General features: G+C 37.8%; 1 protein-coding gene across 1 annotated transcript in view; it reads left to right on the forward strand.

The window, feature by feature from the left end:
* The window catches only part of vipr1b (vasoactive intestinal peptide receptor 1b), a 50,835-nt gene extending 36,837 nt beyond the window's left edge, over positions 1–13,998 (forward strand). The window contains exons 7-13 of the mRNA XM_038728520.1: positions 3,154–3,307; positions 3,402–3,462; positions 3,573–3,645; positions 7,810–7,901; positions 8,517–8,646; positions 9,256–9,297; positions 11,172–13,998. Of these exons, the coding sequence (XP_038584448.1) occupies positions 3,154–3,307; positions 3,402–3,462; positions 3,573–3,645; positions 7,810–7,901; positions 8,517–8,646; positions 9,256–9,297; positions 11,172–11,363 (744 nt within the window). The 3' untranslated portion in view covers positions 11,364–13,998. The remainder of the gene's footprint in view (positions 1–3,153; positions 3,308–3,401; positions 3,463–3,572; positions 3,646–7,809; positions 7,902–8,516; positions 8,647–9,255; positions 9,298–11,171) is intronic.
* The last annotated feature ends 8,967 nt before the right edge of the window (positions 13,999–22,965 follow it).

The following is a 22,965-nucleotide window of genomic DNA, read 5'->3' on the forward strand; positions in this document are numbered from 1 at the left end:
TTCCTCCCACATGCAGAGACATGCAGGCTAGGTTAATTGGTGTCTCCAAAATTGTCCTTAGGTGTGGATGTGAGTGTGAGTGGTTGTTTGTCTATGTGAAGCCCTGCGATGGACTGGCGACCTGTCCAGGGTGTACCCCGCCTATCTCCCGATGAACACTGGGATTGGCTCCAGCCCCCCGCGACCCTGTATGCAGGATAAGCGGTTGACGATGGATGGATGGACCATATGTTTGATCTCAGACTTATTCAGATTTATTCAGATAAACATTTTTATGTCCAGAGCACGCGCGCACACACACACACACTTTTTTTGTTGTTTAGATACTTTAAAAATACTGATCCAACAGTAATAACAAATAATCTCAAGTCCTGTATTAAAACTTTGAGTTCAATAAAAGTAAAGTATAGTATAGTAGTGCTGTTAAGTATTAACAGCTAAATATAAGTATTCAGATTGTAGAAAAAGGCCCTCTGTTACTGTTTTATTATTGCTGAAGATTTACTGTTAATTTCTTTTGTTAATGTTGTCTATTTTTGTGACTTTATATACTGCTGGATAGTTTAATTTATAATAATGCATTATAGTTTATAAACTCATCATAGGTTTAGTGTGTAAAATCTTCTGAAAACTACAGCTGTCAATAAATGTAGTGGAGTAAAAGTAAAATAGCATACAATGGAAATAATAAAGTAAGGCATACATATATACATACATATATAGCTCAACACTTTGCTTTACTGAATAAATGCAATAATAAACTACCTACATTTTCCTAATATATTTCCATAATATATCAGACCAAGGTGTCACGGTTCGGGTGGTTCTGTAATCAGTTTAATGGCCTGTTTGGAACAAACATCAGTGGACTAAACTATGAATAAGAAGCAGTTTGACATCCAATTCTTTAGTCTTCATTGGTGATTAACGATGCTCATGTGTCCTTGAAGAGTTGGAGTCCTCAGCAGGGGGCTCAGGCTTTACGCTGTAGTTCATTTTTCATGTGACACTTTTCTGCTCATTCATCATTCTTCATCATTTTGGTCAGACAGAAGGTGTGGCGTTGTCAGTGTTGTATCATGACTTGTCCTTGTTTCTGCTTTATGTAAGTGGGTTGATGAATATGTTGCAGTTGTTCGTGTTTATTCATATCCACTCAGTTCTGTTTCTTTATCACATTTGTGTTGTCTTTACCTCTCTGCCCTGCTACCACATTTCTCTGTCCATAATGTGCTTCAGTCCATTCCTAATCACACGCTGTCCTTTTCACCCTCCTCCCAATTCATCCCATGTCTCACATCTGGTACATCAGCTAAAGTGCTTAACGCATTCACTCTCACCGGGTCATTTTTAAAAATGGGTACAGTATTGATTTTTCTCATGTTGTATGATGCCCTCCCTGTAGGATCTGTTGGACACTCATCCCAAAACAGCTTGTATGTGGCTCATGGAATCAGCCTTGGACCCACACAGTGAACGTGTGTTTTCGGTGAAATGAGGAGGCTGTGAAAGAGTTTCACGCTATGCGCATCAGCTCAACCCACCCACACCATTAGGAAAATGAACCTTTTATTTTCGTGTAACAAGTTCAATGGCAGCCTCGCCGCTTGGCATTCAGCAGGAACAAACTGAATTTTGAATGAACTCACCCATCCTGATGGAAGTGTTGTGCTGTCAGCCAACCAGAATGCAGCTGATTGTGTTATCCTGCATGGTTGTTTCCGTGATCCTCTCTTGTCCCTCGCTTGCTGAAATATCTGCTATCTGCATTTTAGCTGGCGCTTATATGTTGCCATCTACTTGTATTACTTATATGACTTGGCTGCCTACAATCAACGCAAAATATATGTTTGGTAAAGGAACAGAAATTGCATTTGTAAATTATTAAATGGTACCCAGGTTCTGAGGTAACTAATGGTTTTACATGGTTTACTAATACTTTATAGATTTCTTATAAGCCATTAATAAGTGCAGCATATGGGTAAATCTCTCTGGCAGTCATAAAGTCAAGACTTTGATTAAAAAATGTTTGCCTTTTTTTAAGCCCCCACCCCAAAATAACAACACACAGAAAACCTAAACACGGCTTCCCTTTACAATAATTCAGATTAAAGGGATTTTTGAAGTGGTGTTGTGTGAGGTACTTATCCATAGTGAGTGTATTACCTGGAGTAGACGGCTAACCTTTTTTTACTGCCTGCCACTGTGGCAGGCAAGCATGTTTTTCTGCCACTTTTGAAATGTATGCGGTGAATTCAGCTCATTTAAGGCATCATTTTGTGTAAATAATGTTGTCAGTCAATGTTCATTAGATTAACACAAAAACAGTATATGCATGTTTGCATGTAAAAAGGTCTCATTATTTCTAATATGACAATCACTTCACCTTACTAGACAACCAGGTTTTTCAAAGTATCTTACAGATGACAAGAAACACAAAGTTTATCACAGTTTATTTTACAGTCAGTACTCAGTACAAAACCCACACTTCAACCACCAATAAATGAGTCCTTATCTCAGTTCAAATCTCCATAAGAGTCCTGATATAAACAAAAACCTCCTCTTCTGGATTCCAGAAAGCAAACAAAAAAAGATTCTCAGTTTCAGTACAAAGGTTGGCCAACAAATATAAAACCAAGTGATGCCTCTTCCATATAATAGATAAAGTTAGTGTTTCTCCGACAACAGTAGAGTTACCTCACATAGTCCAGCCGGTGCTCCTGTCACTCAGGACGGACTGTGGCTCCTTCACTGGTGAGCCATCGATATTCCCTGAGCTGTATGTGTGTTATGTGTGTGACATAGGCGCGTGTGCCAATCGCCACAATACAGTTGCTAACCTTACTATATGTGTCTTTCTGTTGTGCATTTTCCCTGCCAGCTATTTACCCTAGTTGTAAGCTTTGGGGTTTTCACCTGAAAGAAACAAGGTTCAGTTCATATATTCTGTTCTAATAATTGTGTTCAAGGATTCCTTTTTGTCATTATTTTTCCATTTTCCAACCACACTTCTGCTACTATAGGGACTGAAACTGCACTGTAATATCTTTATTGTAATCTTGTTCCTGAATCCGTGTTCATTAGCCTATATAGTATATCTACTTAGAAGATGTTTGTGAAATGTATGCTTTTGTGTCTTGTGTCCATTACCAGGTTGGCTGCAAAGTAGTGATTGTGTTCTTCCAATATTGTATAATGGCCAGTTTCTTCTGGCTGCTGGTAGAAGGCCTTTATCTTCATGCATTGTTGGCTGTCTCTTTCTTCTCGGAGAGGAAGTACTTCTGGGCTTACATCCTGATTGGCTGGGGTGAGATTGTCTTCCTTTTATGCCTTTTTACGTCTCTGCTGAAGACGAACTAAAGGCTGTGTGAACAATGCCAGTGTATTCTTTATATCCACAGGAGGTCCAACAGTTTTCATCACAGCATGGAGCATTGCTAAAGCCTACTATAATGATGTGGGGTAAGAAAAACACCAAGGGACTGCAAGACCAGAGTCCAGTATAACATCTAGGTCTGATTTGCTTTGATTTGCAACATCTTGGACGTGAATGTTGTTTCATGCTTCACCAGGTGCTGGGATATAATCGAGAACACTGATGTATTCTGGTGGATCATTAAAACCCCTATTTTGTCCTCAATCCTGGTAAGTTTACAAGCTTCGAGCACTTTTTCACCACTCAAATTTCATTACATCAACATTTATGCACCTCAAGCTGTCGACACTCTCGAGTCAGACTTTTCCAAAGTAAAACTAATTGCCACTGAGAAAGAAAATGTCTTTTTCAGTTATCATCACTCCTATTCAAACTTATCTCTCAGTGTAATTTATGTGAAGGCTTTTGAACTCCATATTCTCTTTAGTATTCCTACTGTATGTCAACACGACTGACAGGTTGGTACGAATAAGAGGTTGGCTTGACCTCAAAGTTCTCATTTCATGTTTGGAGGATAGTCACCATCTGTAGATGCCAAGAAGTTTTGCCGTGGGTTATTAGAAGATTGATACCACTCTCATTTATATAAATTACAGGAAGTATGAATCTACAGTACAGCAACTATCCAGTTAGCTTAGCTTAGCACAAGGACTGGAAATAGGGGGTAACAGCTAACCTAACTCTGTCTGAAGGTAGAAAACAATCTGCCTACCAGCACCTCTAAAGCTCATTAATTAACACGTTACATCTCGTTTATTTAATCCATACAGAAACCAAAGTGTAAAAACAAGTTTATGATTGGTCGGAACATTTGGATAGAACCAGGATAGCTGCTTGCCCCAGTTTCAAATCTTTGTGCAAAGCTAAACTAATAACTGATGGCTATAGCTTACATATTAATATTATTACTATTATTTTTATTTTTATAATGTGTCCCTCTATGGCGCTGATCAAACCCCAAATATATAAAATAAAGCTAAGATGTAATGCTTACACCACAGCTCACACATAGACCACTAAGACCACCAGTATGAACTACAGTTACTGCCCTGCAGTTGTACGCATCCGCCAACCAGTCAAGTTTACATCCATGTCTGTCCAGGCTCATGTAATATATATGTAGTGAATATATGAAAGGACAAATAAAAATGTATGGTGAATAAGTGTATATCTTAGCTTAATGGAAGTCATCACTATACATAGATATGATTCCAGTGAATTTGCATTGTGTGACTGATTCATGAAGGATTATTATAGATGAATTGGCTACACCGGTACTCATGTACTTGATGTAGATTGATTCTTATAGACAACCAGAATGAAAAGCAGAATGGATGAGATGGAGGAAAGCCTGTACTATGTGCTAGATATTGTTTTGTCCAAGTCAACATGTGTGTGAAATCTGGAATCCCCAAATTAATTCTTCAGTAATGGCTAAAAACCTGTTTTGAGGTCACAATGACTTTTGACCTCTGAGTCAGAAGTGTCAGTGTCCGACCAACTGTGAAATACGATCATCACAAGTTCCCGATCTGTTCCAGAGTTATGGTGATGAATATTGGCCAAAAGTGTTTTTCCAGGACATTATGAGCGAAGCTGACCTTTGACTCACTATGAGTGAGAAATAAAGACACTTTCAGAGAGGTGTGAAAAGCAGGGTAAAGATGAGTTCAACAAGCAGGTCTGGAGAAGCAGCAGTCAAGTATGTTAAGTGGTGAGAAGAAAAATTACTTGCTGCAACTGCATCTCGGCCCAACAATAGGGTACTGCTTCACTGATGCTTTATTTTAAAGGTCTGGGAATTCCTAATGTGGAGCTATTTAGCAGAGTTTCAGGAGCAGGACCACACCTCAGCCATGCCACTTCCGGCCTTTCTATAAATGCCCTAGTAACCCATCCCCTCTTCTTCACTCTTGCATTCTGCACAAGAACAGAGACCAAGCAACATTACATCGAGCACACCAGCTACTAGCTAACCACATTGACTGAATCCATCTACTCACCTCATCTGAGAATGGATTCAATCTCGCTGTCCATTTCCGACGACAAAGTATTTGGTTATTCGGTTCATCTCTCCTCGACATCCAATATATTCACCTGATGAATCCTCCGAGTCTCTCAGCCCCCCATGCACCATCCAACACTAGTTCCACCATCTTCTACCGTGATGTTCAATACATAAATCCTGCCCTAATACCCCTAATTGTTGGCTCAAGGGAATCCATCATCAACAGCACAGCACCCTCAACTTACTGGTCAGCTGGGAAGAGTTTCTGCCACTTTCACGATGTCTAGTACAACATAAATTTCCCGTCATTCAATCTTAAGCCATTCCCATTCCGTGATGGCTATAAAAACGCACACCATCAAAGTATGTCTTAGCTGCAATAGAGTCTTCATCAAACTTCTAACCGGTATCCCCGGCCTGGCCTCTAATCATTCTCTGATAACCTTACTTCTTAGAGGTCTTCAGCATCAAGAGCCAGCTCAACACCCTGCCACCTTCCTCTCACAGGAGACTTGCTGTCTGTCTTGGGACAGAATCATTATACAAATGCTGTTTAAAGAATTTGATTATATGGTATTCAAGTAGTGTGCTTACAGTGTTTATTTTTTGCAAGCTGTCATATGCTTAGGCTCTCTTCTAATCTATTGTGTGAGGTTTTGGAACTGCCACAGTGCGTAACGACCATTTCTTTCTCACTTTCCCAGCACAAGTTCACTGTGTGCAAGTGTGTGTGCCATGTGATATCTTCCTGTACTGTACTCACATGGCTCAGTGAGTCATTTTGCCCTCCCGTTCCTGCTCTTATGGCATTTTGGAACTTTTTACAGTGCGTAATTATCGCCCTCTCTCACAGCAGCAGATATGTTATGTAAGTGGAGTGTAATGCTTTCATCCTGACCATCCAGACAGGGCTTGGATTGTGAGAGGGCCACGTTTAAATCAGTAAATAGCGAAGCTGTCCGTTTTATTACTTTATATTTAAGTTTAAAATGTCAATTAGATCTGCATGAGAAATAAAGAAAGGGAAAAAATATCTGTTATATTAATGAACTTCTTATGGTGATCAATTTGACCAGGCAGACGTCATGACTTGCGGTTTCCACTGTATAAATTACATTATTCCAGGAGGAAAAAAAATTTTTGAAGCCCTGCTGATTTTGTACATTTGCCCACTGACAAAGGAATGATCAGTCTATGATTTTAATGGTATTTTTATTTGAACAGTGAGAGGCAGAATAACAACAAAGATCTCATCTGAAAGCAACACTTTTACCCAGTTCTCCTATGAATTATTCAGTCCTTCATGGCGTAGTGTGTTACCAATTGTTTTCTTGATGACAATGGTCATAATCGTAACATCATTTTTTCGTCCCTGCGCCAACGAAAGTCATGGCCAGATGCATTATGTTTTCTGTCCGTGGATATGTTGTCCGTCCATACGTCCCATCCTCGTGAATGCGATACATTAAGAACGCCTTAAGGGAAATTCTTCAAATTTGCACAAACTTGGACACAATGATGAACCAATCCCAATTTGGTTCTCTTGAACGTGATATCTCAGGAAAACTCAGGAACTGAAGACCTTATTTCACAGTTGGTCGGACACTGAATAAATGACACTTCTGACTGGAAGGTCAAAGGTCAGCGTGACCTCAATATAGGTTTTTAGCCTTAATTTAAGAAGGAACCTGGCGAATCCAGATTTCACACACATTTTGACTGGGACAACACAATGAGTGAACAATAACTAGCACAGTACGGGCTTTCATCTCGTCCATTCTGCTTTTCACTTCCTGCCTCCTACAAATTTCAAGCGTTGTCTAAATCATGTGACTGCAAAAGAAATAATGGGATGTACAAAACAGTAAGTTTTGAGATAACAACTTCCTCCTCTGCTGATGTCCTACTTTGTTGGCCTTTGCTCGGCAGCAGTTCCTGGCACAGCAGGTTTAGTTGTGCTCTTTCACATTAGGATCAGGGTCAGCAGCCTGACTGTCAGAACCCTCTGTCGCTTCCTCTCTGCAGCAGCCGAGTGATGTTTGTGATTGCATTGTGATGTGTGTGATGCATTGCCAGTTCAGACGTCCAACACAAATCAACAATTTGGAAATGCTGGTTTTCCCACAGTCCAATTGAGTAAGGCGAAATTGAGCATCAACCCTCTGTTATGAGATGCGTTTCTCAAACATTACTCCACATGCATTAGATAAAACACTGAAAACATGAAGAGGCAACTTTAGAACAAGCTTTTTTCCATCTAGGAATTTCATGTTGGAAACATGTAGTATTTTAATTGATTTGCTTAATGTGTCATTAACTACCATAACTTTACTGTCCTCATGTAAAACTTGAATATTCTTTTCAGATGAACTTTATTCTATTCATCTGCATCATACGAATACTTCGCCAGAAAATCAACTGCCCAGATATTGGAAGAAATGAGTCTAACCAATACTCGTGAGTGTAATTTCATGTCTTTTTCATGCAGTTAATTTCTATTATCATTAGCTAAGATAAGATGAAAGATTATCAATTCCAATAAGGGCGTTATCTTCACCACTTCAAAGGATAAATTTGATCCACATTGTGTGAAAATAAACTGCATTTACAGAGGAAAACAAAGATTATCTTGCATAAACTCAGAAAGCTCAGAGTAAGATATTTTTTTCCCTGTGGGTACAACAGGGGATTTTTTTTCTGTGGCTCCTTTTAACTTTTTATGCTCAGAGCAATGCAAAGATGACCAATCCTGTTTTCGACTTCAGAAAAGAAACTCATGGCACTGAGCACAGTAGTCTTCCCCCGGAAGCTTTTTTTACACGGAGATATAGAGCTCTGTGCATTATATTTCCTGTGATGGAGCACATCTCATAAGCCTGCCATAATGCATGAGCTATTTTCCCACTGACACTTTCAATGGTGTTTTTTTTCCACCTCTGGTCTGCTGAGCTGAAATGTAAAATGAAAAGTACTCTGGAGTTGCATTTCATTATTGGCATATATAGAGACAGACTGAAAATTGGTTTTCACTGGAGGGAGACGTTTTAATCTGTTTTTGCTTTGTCGTTTCAGGAGACTGGCGAAATCAACGCTGCTTTTGATTCCTCTCTTTGGGATCAATTTTATCGTGTTTGCATTCATCCCAGAGCAAGTGAAGACTGAGCTACGGCTAGTGTTTGACTTGATTCTGGGGTCATTTCAGGTAACTTTTTAGGAAAAGGGAATTAAATAAAATTTAAAAAACAACCAATTTTTCATTTTTTAAGAATTTGCATTTGGTGGCAGATGTGGAAGAGTTTCCCAGAAGGTCAAAAAACACATTTTCCTTGAATTTTTAAATTGGATTTCCAAAGTAATGATTTGGCATCTTGTCAGCCCTGACCCGCAAGGGTTTCTATTGAAGAAAACCTCGCAGAAAACTGTGGCAGGTCTCCAGGCACTTTGCTGGCTGATTCAGCAGCAGTGTTGCCGTTTTAAACCCTGGTGTTATTTCAGTGCATCACATAATGAGGAATGATGGCAAATGCAGCCAGACAGTACAGCTGCATCACAGACTGCTTGGAAACCAAGGAAACCTTTCCAGCACTTTCTTCCAATCATTCATCTCATCCCTCACTCTCATTGTTACTATAAACTGCCCATTGAACACTCTGCATTTTTCAGTGTAATCCATTTAGATGTCTCATGAATGCCACACGTGTTGTGTTTAAATTAACAAATAGTTGTAAGACAATATAAATAGACTAACTGGAAGTTTCACCATGATACACAATGTTATTGCTCTCTTATCTGTGTTTTTCTTTCTATTTAGGGCTTTGTGGTCGCAGTCCTTTACTGCTTCCTTAACGGAGAGGTAGGTACGCCTCTCACAGTGTTGTAATCACTGTTTGTATAAACATGTTGTTTAAACCTCAGGATTTCCACGCAGAGCTAGTCCACTGTGTCCATTCACACACACAGTCCCAAAAGGTGAATGCAGCTCTGATTGTGAGTCACCAGTTGCTCCAGCCATCTCTCCCTGCCTTGGACCTCCTTGCAGCACATTATTTGCTCTCTGCCTGCAAGGTGGGGGGGCTGTAAAAAGCACAGCCGTTTTGGCAGGGAGCGATTCAGTGATGTCTGCAGAGGCTCTCTGTGGGCACATTAGTTATGTTCCCAGTGCTGGGCCATATTGAATCACAGTGATGGGATGGATGGCAAGGCTAGACACTATACCACCTGAATTTTAATCTAGAGCAATTTTCAGGAGTCCTTTGTTAAGTGTAAAGTGTTTTTAAATTACTGCAACCTCAAGAATGGTATATGGTCCTGGAATCATGCTCATTGTTTGTCACATTAGTCGCATATCAGGCTACAACAAAACACATGAAACGTGATTAAGACAAAAGATAGAAATTACAGTTATTTATAGATAGATCATGAAAATAACACTGATAAACACAGTTATCTGCTGGGAGACAGAAAAAGCCCAAAATGGGTGTATTCATTACCTCTACCTAACAATATTCACAATGTCAAAAATACACACAGTTGCCAATTTATCAGGTACACATTTTGTTGCTAAAACTAATACAGTCTAATACATCAGTCCTTTTAAAAAAAACTGTTTTAGAGAGATGTTGATTCAACTTGGTGTTGTTGAACTGTATTGAGGTGTTTCTGTTATTTAGCCTACCTTCATTGATATAAATGGAGTGGATTATTATTACAAACACCTGAAACCTGTCATTCTTTAGATTTCCTATGGATACATTTAATGTTTCTTCTCTGTCCTTTATCTCTTCAGCTTTAGTTTCTGTTGGTGGCCATGCCACCTAGCTTAATATAAATTGCATCACGGGTTATGCACTACACAGTTTTTATATGAGTTTATATGAGCTTTTTATATGAGTTTCAATATATGAATAAAGTACCAATAAAGTACTTACAGGTTCACACTGTATAGTCTTTTTTTCCTGCCACTGCACAGGAAACAATACTAAAAGGGAGTACCAATTAGGAATTTTAGAGGTAATTTTGTAAATACTAGATAATTATGGGGTAAAGTACTGGGAAATAGAATTGAAGTTGGTTAACAACAGTAATATTCTGAGGAACCTATAAAACAATTATGGTATAACAGATTTCACAGTTATGATATGGTACCAAGACTGCAGGCGTAGAGTGAGGTAAAAAGGCAGAAAGGGGCTTTGGGAAAATCTCCCACAACCCACATGGAGAAGTTTTGAAGAACATGCAAAAAACTGCTCCAACATGCACGCCAAACAAAATCCTGGATATTCAAAACTTTATTTTTGTTTTCAGTTTATTATCATAAGAGTAATTTAAAGGTGTGAACCACCTGTTTTGTAATATATTCACTTATATTTCCTTGTGGTTGAGCATTACCTCATGTTGCTCATACTGTAATATGTATGGTAACTAATGGGCCAAAGTTGTTCCTAAGGTAATGCATGGGAGTTTATAGTAACAGTATAGCTATTATATAAGCTAACCAGGCCTCTCTTCACCTTAGCAAGTGTTGTATGCTCTATGTGTTGTTATTGTACACACGTCCTGATTGAATATAATAGTAGACCCCTCACCAGTTTACCTCCCAAGGAGTATTTTCATGTTATGAGGTATGCCACAGCATACTGTAAAATAAGTATAAGAATTGAGTGGGTGAGCCAGGGCATGATAAAAAAGGAGGCTGTATTAAAGTGTTACTGTTATAATCTGTTGTAGGTCCAAGGAGAGATCAAGAGGAAGTGGCGGAGGTGGCACCTGCAGAGATACATGGGCTCGGACACCAAATACCAACATCCGTCTATTGGTAGCAGCAATAACTTCAGCACCCAGATCACCATGTTGACACGATGCAGCCCGAAAACACGCCGGGGTTCATCCTCCTATCACGACGACCTGTCAAGCATATGACTGACACAAGTAGTGATGCAGATGTACATTCTGTACATTACACTTGTTCCACACACTAGGAGGTAAAGACACAGTATATTTAAGCTCTACAGCAAAAACTACACACTCCCTCATTTGCACATGCACTGCTGGAGGATGTGTTGCTTGAGTGTGACGTAGACAGAAGAAAATGATGAGTGTACAGAACAGAACAGATAATAGTGTGACCTTAATCAGCTTCCAAGCAGCTATTTACTCCTTAAATAATGATAAATAAAAATGATATGTACAAGTGCATTGCTTCACAAGCTTTTGCACATTTGAATGAGAACCATTGACTCTCTGTCTTTATGATTTCAGCAGTACATTGCTTAGCTTCTGTGGTTGTATTTCATGATTCAGTGCACATGTACGGGTGAATTTGTGAGTCACATCATTATGGATCATTTAGTCGATCGTTTTTTGGTTCCCTGTGTGTTCAGACACTGGGCAATGCAAAATGTCACATATTAATAGGGTTAGTTGGGGCATCCAAATGTGAACTGCACCAGCAGACCTGCAATCTGATGCAATTATACTCTGGTTAAAAATCACTTGTTACAGTGTTTGCAGCGACATCACAGGCAAAGAAACGTACCAGAATGCATTACTGGAGTGTGTTTAAGCGCTGAATGTGAGTTATGATGGACAATGTGTTTTAAAGCATATTTTAGAAAAGAATGTGAAACATTGTGTTTCCCTCATTGTGTGGGGAGACAGAACGAACAAACTTTATTTTCATAAATGCCAAATGGATGAGGCTTCAGACCGGGTGACCAGCATGATGCTGATTTACAACGATCGCTTTGGAGTACAAATGCCCTTCTCTGCACTATCACTCTCATGAGAGACTGATTGCCCTTTGCCTTCCCTTTTATCAGTACAGCCATCCCTCTTATTTTGTTTGATTCTGAGCCTTGTGATTGGATTGATTTAGTTTTTTTATTATTTGAGGCACTCAAGTTTTGTCACGAGTGCCTGGTGTCAGTGTTTTGAAGTGACACTTGCAATCAAATCTTTGCTGGCTGTCAGGCTGCACAGCAACTCCAGACAGGAAATGCCTTAAAGCATTTCAGTCCTTGAATGTTTACATTTACATGGAAGGAGTCATTTAACATTGTACAGACAAGTATACAGTGTAAAGACAACTCATTGCTATGGATTGTTGTGCCATAGCGATTGTATTGTGGCTACAATATCAGTAATGTATCACTGTAATTGTTCACGTTATTGCAATGGTGGGATTTAAAGCCTCACCAGTAACATAAAATTCTCTTGTACAAGCATGTTTTTGTCACAGTCTGTGAAACAGTGTTAGACATAACAGCTAATTAAAAGGCACTGCATTAACACTTGACTTAAAAACAGTCCTCATGTCCAGAGAAGCTTTCTTGGTTGGTTTTGACTGTAGGCTGAAAAATATTCCCCATTGACTTGTCAGGTTTAAACTTCTCCATTGGAGGAGTTGGAACCTGACAAGTCAGGAGCGACTGTTGCAGCCGGTATGTAAAGTAAAGCAAGGTAACAAGGATGACTGGCCCTGTCACAACAATGCTATCATTGTGCTTTTCAGCTTACAAGGATAGACTTGAAAGTCACTCGCATGTTCACGCAAGACGGAGCATCAAGAAGGTCCAGCTTTGCCTGGAAAAAAAAAACATCATCATCATCATCACAGCTCAACGCACTGCTGATTTAAAGAGTCCGACTGCCATAGAGCACCATGTGAAATTAAAGAACAACATGTGCTAATGATGAGGAACAGTAAAGGAAAAGCACTGCATTTTGGGAAATACAATTCACTGTCTGGTGGAGCGTTAGATGAGAAAATTGATAACACTCTCAAATCTGTCAGTTTCAGCTGCCGGTTAGCTTAGCTTAGCATAAGCTAAGTAGGGGGAAACAGCTAGCATAGCTCTGGAAAACGTCTGGGCACACACTACTCCCAGTCTTTGTGCTAAGCTAAGCTAACTGTGGTATCAATCTAACTCTGCAAGAAGGCAAACCCAAAATGTTAAACTATTTCCTTAAAGACTCATTATCCCACATTGTTTGGTGCCTGTCTTCTGTTGCCAATAAAGTTTAATGTAATTGTGTGAATTAGCCAATGTACCTCTCATAACGGTGAATATAAATAGATTTGTACAAATCCAGTCATAAATATTATCTTTCAGTGTTTTGGTAACCTGGCATGGTTGTTTCATATCAGATAATATTAAAAAGTGATATTGTATCAACTTTGATTCTAATGTGCACTTACTGTAAGTATTCAGTATTGTAAGTATGTGTAAAATAGATTTGTTTATTTGTAAACTGGATATTGTGTTGTGTACATTTAAGATTCGAGAGTTGATTTGTTTGGTTTGTTGTTAGTGCGATGAATACCATTATGAAGCTACAAATGTTACTATACATTTTTATTAGTTCACATTTGTGTACACATAAGGCCACTTCTTAGTTTTAAAATAATTGTTTTTTGCATATTATTAATATTAATATTATTAATAATCATTTTGTTGTACAGTGAATGTACAGTGTTGTCTTAGCAGGAAATCTGACCTAAAATTTTTGACATTGTTCCACTCAAGTTGTGTGAAATAAATCATTTAGAAATATGCAAGATGGTGGAAGTTAAATTTTCTATGGAGATTACATCAAACTCCATGTTGTGCTTTGCTTTACTCTTTTTTTGTTTATTTATTTTAAGTGTCTATACCTTTTGTCAAGATGAAATAATCTCATCCTTAGTAAGACTTTCTGCTCATGAACAGCTGTAATGTGCTCACTAACTGCTACATGTGACATATTGTTGCCTAATTGAAGCTTATTATCACAAGTGCTCTTTGCTACATGGCCTAATGTTGATTCATTTTTCTGTTTTATTCCCAGAGATGTTAGGCTTCAGACTCAAGTTGTTCATGCAAATATACTATTCTCTATTAGTGAATAATTTAGAAAAAATTAACATTCAACAAGCTGCATGCAGGTCTTACATATTCATATTTCACAGTTGATGCCTCCTCAACTAGAATTTTGAAGATGACTTGATCTAATGTCTGTGTGTTCAATATGCAAGCAGACAGCTTGATGTTCCAGCTGACATGAAAGTGTAATATCATCAGAAAGCAGCGCATTAGTTTCTTTAGGAAACAATGTGTTCGTATTAGACAGTTCAAAGGGTTCAAACACTCAACACAATTCAGAAAGGAATTATGCCAGTAAATTACTTTTTCACTTCATCGTGTGCTGCTACAGGTCACAGTGCCCTTAAAAGACATTAGCATCTGAAAACCTAGAAATAATTTTCAGCTCAACAAAGCCAGTATAACCAATTTATCATAATTTACATAAATTTAGTCAGATATCAATGATGGTAAGTAAATTTGTATGTACTTTGTGCCTGTATTGTAATACTTTATACTTTAACTCTACATTTCAGAGGGACATATTGTACGTTTGACTAATTCTTCATATATATGACGGCTGTACGGTACTTGCATCTAAAACTGTTAACACTATGTTAAAACACTGACGCATTATCGCAGTACACAGAAACTGTGACCCTAGAAAATGTTGACCCTAACCCAAATCTGTAGGTTAAACTCTGTAGTGATAGCCTACATGTGAATCTCTAATTTATGTCTAAAGTTAATGATTGGGCCATTAACACAGAATGACCATACCTCAGATAACTAAATAAATTTTTCTGCAATCAAATTAAGCAAAATGAAAGAATTTAGTTTGGAATTTGGTATTTTTACTTTGTGTTATTGCTGTAAACCAAGTTAAGAGTTTAACAGTACCATCATTTAAGTACTGTACTAGAGCCCAGTTTAGAGGACAAAATGTACTTTTTTCTCCAATATTTATCTGATAGCTTTAGTTTTTACTTTGCAGATTAGATTTGATTTTATCGGTTTATAAAATATGATGCATTGTTAGTGATTAATCTTCACAACAGAATATAAAGTTGTTAAAATCAGCTCCACCTCATAACATAAAAATGCTGCAAAGGTAATAATACAATAAAATGAACTCTACTTGGGACCATTATGCATAATGAGTATTATTATAATGAGAATTTTGCTTCTCCTATTTATGTACTTTTGCTTAAGTAAAATTTTTAATTCAGGACTTACAAGTAATAGAGTATCTTACACTGGGGTATTTCTAGTTTTACTATGATCTCAGTACTTCTTGGTCCACTGGGTAAAGGACCTGAATCAATCCTCCACCAGTCAAAAATCAAAGAAACTCTCGCTCCAGTTCCTCCCAGTGCCATTTGCACTTCAGTTACAATATTTGACAGGTATGACTGACCCGCTGAGTTTGCTGTGGTATAATGAAATTCCCACTATTTGAGCTAATCCGTATGTTGTCCATCAGGTTCATTGGTTCACTCGTTGCATTTGAGCGCGGCGGACCTCTTGCTGTGCTCAGCACAATGAAGAAGAGCCAATGCAAGACGCTGTGCCTTGAAAAGATTAACAAACACACACTACCATGCCTGCCTTCTCAAATCAGTTGCTCTTGGGTGTAATGTTTCATTTGCTCTGTCCATAAAGTGGAAGTCAGAACATAATGCGATTAACTATTCATAGGAATTGTTATAATTGTAAATAGAGGGATTTTCACGGTTGAAGGTTGCTGTATGAATTATTAAAAACATATACATCAACCCTGAAGCCTATGTGTTGAAATGTGCTGATTATATACCAGTATGCTTTGTTGTTGTATATTCTGCCATCAAACGATGCATTTAAGAATTTTTTGTCTGGATTTATACACTGAGCGTGTCAAATAGCTTTAAAGAAATATGTCTTATAGGTACGTGCTTTCAGAATCCATACAGTGGGATGCAGACAAGAGAGAATATGTATGAAGTTATTTTCAGATTCCCGGCCACTCTTAAAAATGTGACACAGGTGTCTTGCCTTTAAGGATCTTTCAATATTTATGACACCGGTTAAATATTCATGTGACAAATAAGGCAAAGTTTGAAAGGCGAGTGATTGAGCAAACAAGTGAGCTCTGTCCAAATGCTAAGAGGCTGCTTTGATTACCCCCACCATCCTCACACCGGCTCTGAGAACCTGACACCTGATTAAAAGGGAAGTCGGCTGCCAAACCTGATCTGATCTGATCTGTGGCTGGGAGTCATGCTGACGAATGTCAGAGGTTTATTGTAATCCACAATGGTGACTGCTTGAATAAATGAATGATGCCAAAAGCTTGATTTTTTCTTCTACACAAATATTTAATTGGATGATGTCATACTTGGAATGAATTTTTCATTCGCATTTAAGCGAAAAATATGTTAAAAAATACCTTGAACTTTATTAACATCTCACACATTTGCACGCCAATAACAACTTGCCAAGCAATGCCTGCTGGTATGAAAGAACAAAATGGCATCGGACTGATCCACCAAAAACCTACCCAAAATATATTCTGCTCAGCAGACTGAGTTATGTTTAATGGACATAAAGTATTTAGCACAATTGGGTATTTTTGGAAATATACTGTAGTTTGTTTTAGTTAAATGTAAGGAAATAGCATCATACATACAGAACTTAAACATAAAGAGAAAAACATATATTCTAAAAAAAACTGGTCTAAACTTCACATCTCAACAATTTGGGGATGACAGAAAACGTTGAATTCACCTCTTACATTTAACATAAGAAATTATATTAATGAGTCCAAACCTCATGACTGAAAGCAGAGCAATGTCTTGAGGAGTGTAGATATTTGCTCTTGTACTAAACTAAGGAATTAATTTGAGGCATTTTGTAACATCTTATGTCTACTGTAACCACATTAGTTTTAATTGTCATATAATGAATGAAGACATTAAAGTTGTACTAATCAATAATTTTAGCAGTGGGTCAAATAACTACTTGTAATGTGAAAGGGGTCACTGGTAGTGACTCAACTAAAGATGTTTTTCGCCAACTCAGTTTCAGTGTCTTTTCAGCTTATTGTTTTGGTTTTATGCCCCCTCAGCTTTATTGTTTTGGTTCAGTCTCACTGCTCTCATCAAACTTGTTTCCAGCCACAGCAGGCAGCTGCAAACAAGGTTAGCGACTAGCCGGTGAACAAAATTGTGCATTTAGCAGCTAAACAGCCAGATATTTCCCTCAGGAGTTGGTAGAAACCAACAACAGAGCTAAAAGAGAGGGAATTCAGTACCACGACTCCAAATGAATGCCATACTCCATTACAAATAAGGTGTTATGTTTTCAGTATGCTTTAGCTTGTTCTGCTGCTGCCAAATGAACTAAAACAGGAAATGGTCTTAATGGTGCATTGTTGTGCCACTCTTTCATCTTGATTTGAAAGGTACAGTCAGTCATGATTAATGCATGCCACAGTGTGTTAGAAAGCCATTCTTGTAACATATGCACTTACATTCAGTACGTAAGGTAAACTGTCATTGCCAACACACACTAAGAAACTGTTGTAAAGCTACACACACTGATTAATGTTTAATCAGGGTGTAAATAAGCTTGGGGATTTAGCACCTTTATACAATGACAGGATGCTTGATCTCACTTTTGACATAAATACATAATTCAGTTAGGGAAAATATGACTCATGTAGTATTTAAAGCATGCCGCCTCGTCTGGGTGAAGTGATTGCATTGTATTCAGTTCTGGGCTGGTTTGGCTGGGAGAGTTGATGCATGAGTTTGGGGAACTGGTGGTGTTTAACAAACAGCAGCAACTAGATTAGTGACATTTTTTGAGCCTTAACATATAAATTGTGACTTGACTGTTGTTGCAGCTCGATGTGTAAAACCATATCATTGCCCACAGCAAAAGTCTTTTACATGACTCCAGCATACTGTAACTAATTCTAATTTAATGGAAAAGCAGTTATTATACTAAGTTGGAAATTACCAGAGTAAATTCATTGCACATTTTACATTAATACTGTATATACATATATAATATAAATTTTAAAAATCTGACATTGCATAGTTTTGCATGGACATCATCACAGTCAAATGCAAGTGACAGCAAAGCTCCAGCTAAGATAATACATGTAACAAATACAATACAAAATGTGAATTTACTAGACTAATGCCGAGTATGGCAGAGGCTTTTTACAGTGTATGTGCCCAATTTAATTTATCAAAATTAAAGGGATAGTTTGTGATTTTTGAAGTGGGGCACGGAAGCTATAAGCAATGTGCTACAAAATGTATTTTAACCACCTCAAAGAAGGGCCACCAAAAAAAGAAAATCAATATCGGTTCAAGTGTTTAATATTTTCAGCACCTTACCTTGCCATCAGACAGCCATTTCCTTTGGAACAACATTTTCTCAGCCCTCGAACCGCCATATTCCTACGCTTCAGTGCAACTTGTATGATCGGTGTATTGCGCCGCTGGAGACGGCAGTAAATTGTTTAGCTTCAGTGCTGGTAGAACTCTGTTTCAACAAACAGAGGACACTCTGACCGCCATGTCCTGCAGGTACACTGATATGGATAAGTGCCTCACACAGACCCACTTAAAAAATCCCAAACTATCCCTTTAATATAATTGATACAACTCATTTAGTGAATCCACTAGACTTCAAATAAAAAGAAATTCCATTCAACTTCATGGAAAAAATCTATGTTTAAAAACTGGATTGAGTCCTAAAATGATGACGTTGAACAGACTTATGAAAATAACCCTGACTTTGATCTTATCTGATTGCCTGACTGATAGCAGAGTCCATTCAGTCTGTATCTGTGTTCTCTGAATTTCATAAAGGGGGGGTACTTGGATCAAAAGAAAAGTAATAAATCAATTTAATTATGTAAGCATTTTCTTTACCGATATGCTGAGGTCGACTGTGAACATGAGAACGGAAATGAAACAGCCCAGCTCAACGGATGAAAAGATATTTGCGCAAATCAATGTTTAGCAAAGGTCATTTCCTTTAGATACATAACAAAGATTGACAAAGAAGAGAAGACATTCAAAATCATATTTTCAACATAATTTTTGCATTATAAAATGTATAGTCTATGTAATATTTAAATCCATGTTTAACACTGACTGACTGAAACAAAAGAAATTTATAGAATCCCCAATCCATCAATAACCACTAGGCTGTTTAAAGAAAAATTCAACATCATCAAAACCAACAATGGGTTCACTTTATGGGGTTTTGATAGTCAATAATATGAAGGAAAGATATTAATCCTAATAACAATAATGTGAATGCTGACTCAACATTCTCAGTATAATCAATATGACCAAAAGCTCCAGAAAAACAGCTACTAAATGTACTTTGTGTTGAGATGTTTCCAAGACCAATAATGAAATTTGAACCTCAGATTTATCAAACATACTGGATCTCTTTGGATAAAACTCAAATGCCAGACTCTCCACTTGTAGGCAGAACAAACTCATGCCTCTACGTTGTACTGTTAACCGTTGGCTCAAGAAAGCCAGGAGAGCCTTGTAAGTAAAGTTTATCATTTGATTTGTCTTTGGTTTTTGGTTCCATGCATCAATTCAGTATAGCCAGTGAGCAGGGAAAGACAAAGGCTCTGGGTTTATGAATTGTTGAACATCATAATAAGCATGCTGTATAGCCTGAACGTCTGGATTACCAAACTGGGAATCAACGCATCACAGCTGGAAAAGCTTAGCCATTATTTCTGCTACAGTTATGAAAGCACACGATCTGGATTACAGAGTTAAAAGGGTTTCTGGATTAAGTTCCCTTCATCAGAAGAGTCATCAATACATGTTCACGGTAATAAAAAGACTAAAGCTGCTAGAATCTTTTTTTATATTACCAATTGTTCAAATGTACTACTACCCACCCAGTTCCTGTCAGCTAGTTAGCATCTTATAACTTAAACTTAAATTGTTTTGGCTTCACCTCCAGCAATATTTTGGTTCAGGCTGCTCTCTCAACCCACCGTAAACTGTTAACAGCAATTAGCAGCTAGCTGGAGAAACTTTTTGAACTGAACTAAGTAATAATTCTCATATTTTGGATATTTAAGACCTCCATTGAGAGACAGCTTCACTCCGGGAAAGAGAGATGCATTTGAAATTAATGGAAAAAGCTGCCAGTATGTGGTACGGCTATTGAACATTAGACAAAGATTAAATGGACAAGAGTGGGTGCCAGAGTGACTCACCTTGATTAATTCTGCCATGGCTCAGAGTGATTTCATACAGTCTTGGAGAGTAAGACTTCCTGCCATCACATTAAAATTTCAGAGAAGAGGTTTGACCTTTCTAAATAATTCTTTTGGTGGGCATTTGCTGTCTCCATTCACATTCAGGTAACCGGTGGTTTCGAAAAATTTTAGTCAGATCAGACGTGTCCCCACTGCCCATAGATGAATCTGAATAAAATCACTGCGCCTTTATGTTCCAAATGTGTTATTTTGAATTGATTTCAAACTGGATGTTATTAATTATATAAAAGTGGATATTACGGTAATGTCTTCATACAAGTGAACTGTCAGTGTTTAGGTTGGCCATCGTGTGGCAGTTATCGATTACCTATTTTTTATGTATAAATACTTAAGCTGTTTATCTATTAATTTAGCAATTTCAACCAATAGCTAGATAACGATTTTTTTAACCATTACTTTGAGCTATTTGACCATTTCATTAACCCATTGCTTTTATCCATCTTCTCACTAACTATTTCAAACACTTATCCATTACTTTCAGCTACCTATTTTAGCCGTATACTTATTACTTTTCAATCAATCAATCAATCAATATCCTCTTAATAATATTTAGGACACCTTTCAGGGTTTTATGTTCTCAGCAATGTTTTTCCCCCAGGTCAGATGTTCAATGTATGTTTCATGTTGTATGTCAAGATGTTGAAATCGCCCAGCTTATAGCTATACTGATATTATACTCCTTGAAACCCACACCCTCACATTTGCAGGCAAATATTTTCTTCACCTTACATTTACAGATATCTCCACAGTGGCTGAACAGATAGACATAGGTATGTATCCATCTATTGTCGAATGATTGACTGATGTGGATGCAGATTTAATGCCTGTCAGCAACTGTCAGTCAGTGACGATAAATAGCACATAGACAAGCAATAGCCCAGTGTGTGTGATAACCATCACATTTGATGGTTATTAAGAAACATTAGATTATATCACTACTACAAAACAATCAAAACAGAATCATCATCTGTGAAAGTTGTTTGCTGTGTATTCCATTATTACTCATAGCTGATAAGGCAAACATTTATTTGTCTCTGAGTGAGAGAAATGTGAGCCATAAACATTTCAGAAGGACCACCCATTCTGTTTGTTAAGAGATTTGCGGGCAGCCTCTCAACAGCAGGTGCTTCTGCCTATTAGGATAAGAGGTTAATCCCTGCAAATGAGGATGACTGAAGTTGATTGTCTAATTTAGATGCACTGTAGCAGCACTGACGGCACTGTGGATTTATAATGATACTACAAGCTCTGAGGGACATGTACCATTTGTTTCCAGGCCCAATTACCTTCCTTTTGTATGCATGAAGATGCTGACCAACACTAATGCTTTACAGCTAATGAGACAACTATGTCAACGTCTGTAAACAGTGACAAAAAAATTACAGTGGCAGCAGAGACACTGAATATTTATGGAAGGGTTTATCAGCTTCTCCAGATATTAAAAAGAACCTTATTTGTGACGTTATCAGGAAACCGCAGTGATATACAAGGTTATGGTCAAAGGTCAAGAAAGGCCAATGCATATCTCAGTACAAAACCTAGTCCATTGATGTGAGGAGGATTAAAACTGGATTATCTGATATTAGCACATTCTTATCACTGGACTCCATGCAGTGGAGCTTTAATGTGGACTAGAGCAAACGTTATGACTAAGACACCTGCAAAAGCCCTGGATGAAAGAAAGGCACAGACACAAAGTGCTTTAATTTGGTTTGATTTAAACGGAGTTCTATCAACCTGTTATTACAGAATAAAGATTTAATTAAGCCCCTGAAAATCTGAAGAAGGCATGAATGGCACCTGACAGGGAGTACTGCCACATCTCCTTGTCACCTTACTGACTATATCAGACATCATGCCTCATAGCTCAGAAAGTCAATCTTTTCATGCACAAGTCATTTACCTAAAGAAAGGCACGTTAAACAAAATTTTCCCTTTTCAATATGCCGTTTTGAAATATTAGCTACAGTATATGAACAATTTATCACGTTTCAGTGCTGGAAGCTTGTAGAGAAAGCTTGCACTCATTTTCCCAAGGCTTCTCTCACTGACTGTGAGAACGTAAAAGTTATTTAGAAGTGTTTTTAAATAAATTTAGGTGAACACATAAAACTTAAGAGTTTGGGATGTGGATAAGGTATACAAATTTGAGTTAAAGTCACTGTTCCAACTGTTTAAACTTCAACGTGACCTATGTAAACCAGGGTCAGCGATTCTCTGGAGATAATTGGACTATTTCCACAATTGCTAAAAAATGTGCCACATAACAAAACTATTACACTTTATACCCACCTTGTGTGACCTTTCCTGTCAGGCTTGAGTCTATCTCACAAAGTAAATAATCACAAATACATCATTGGGTGGAGAT

The sequence above is a fragment of the Micropterus salmoides genome, unplaced genomic scaffold, assembly GCF_014851395.1.
Source record: "Micropterus salmoides isolate LMB-PRFRI ecotype aquatic unplaced genomic scaffold, ASM1485139v1 Ms_hic_scaffold_1, whole genome shotgun sequence".
NCBI lineage: Eukaryota > Metazoa > Chordata > Actinopteri > Centrarchiformes > Centrarchidae > Micropterus > Micropterus salmoides.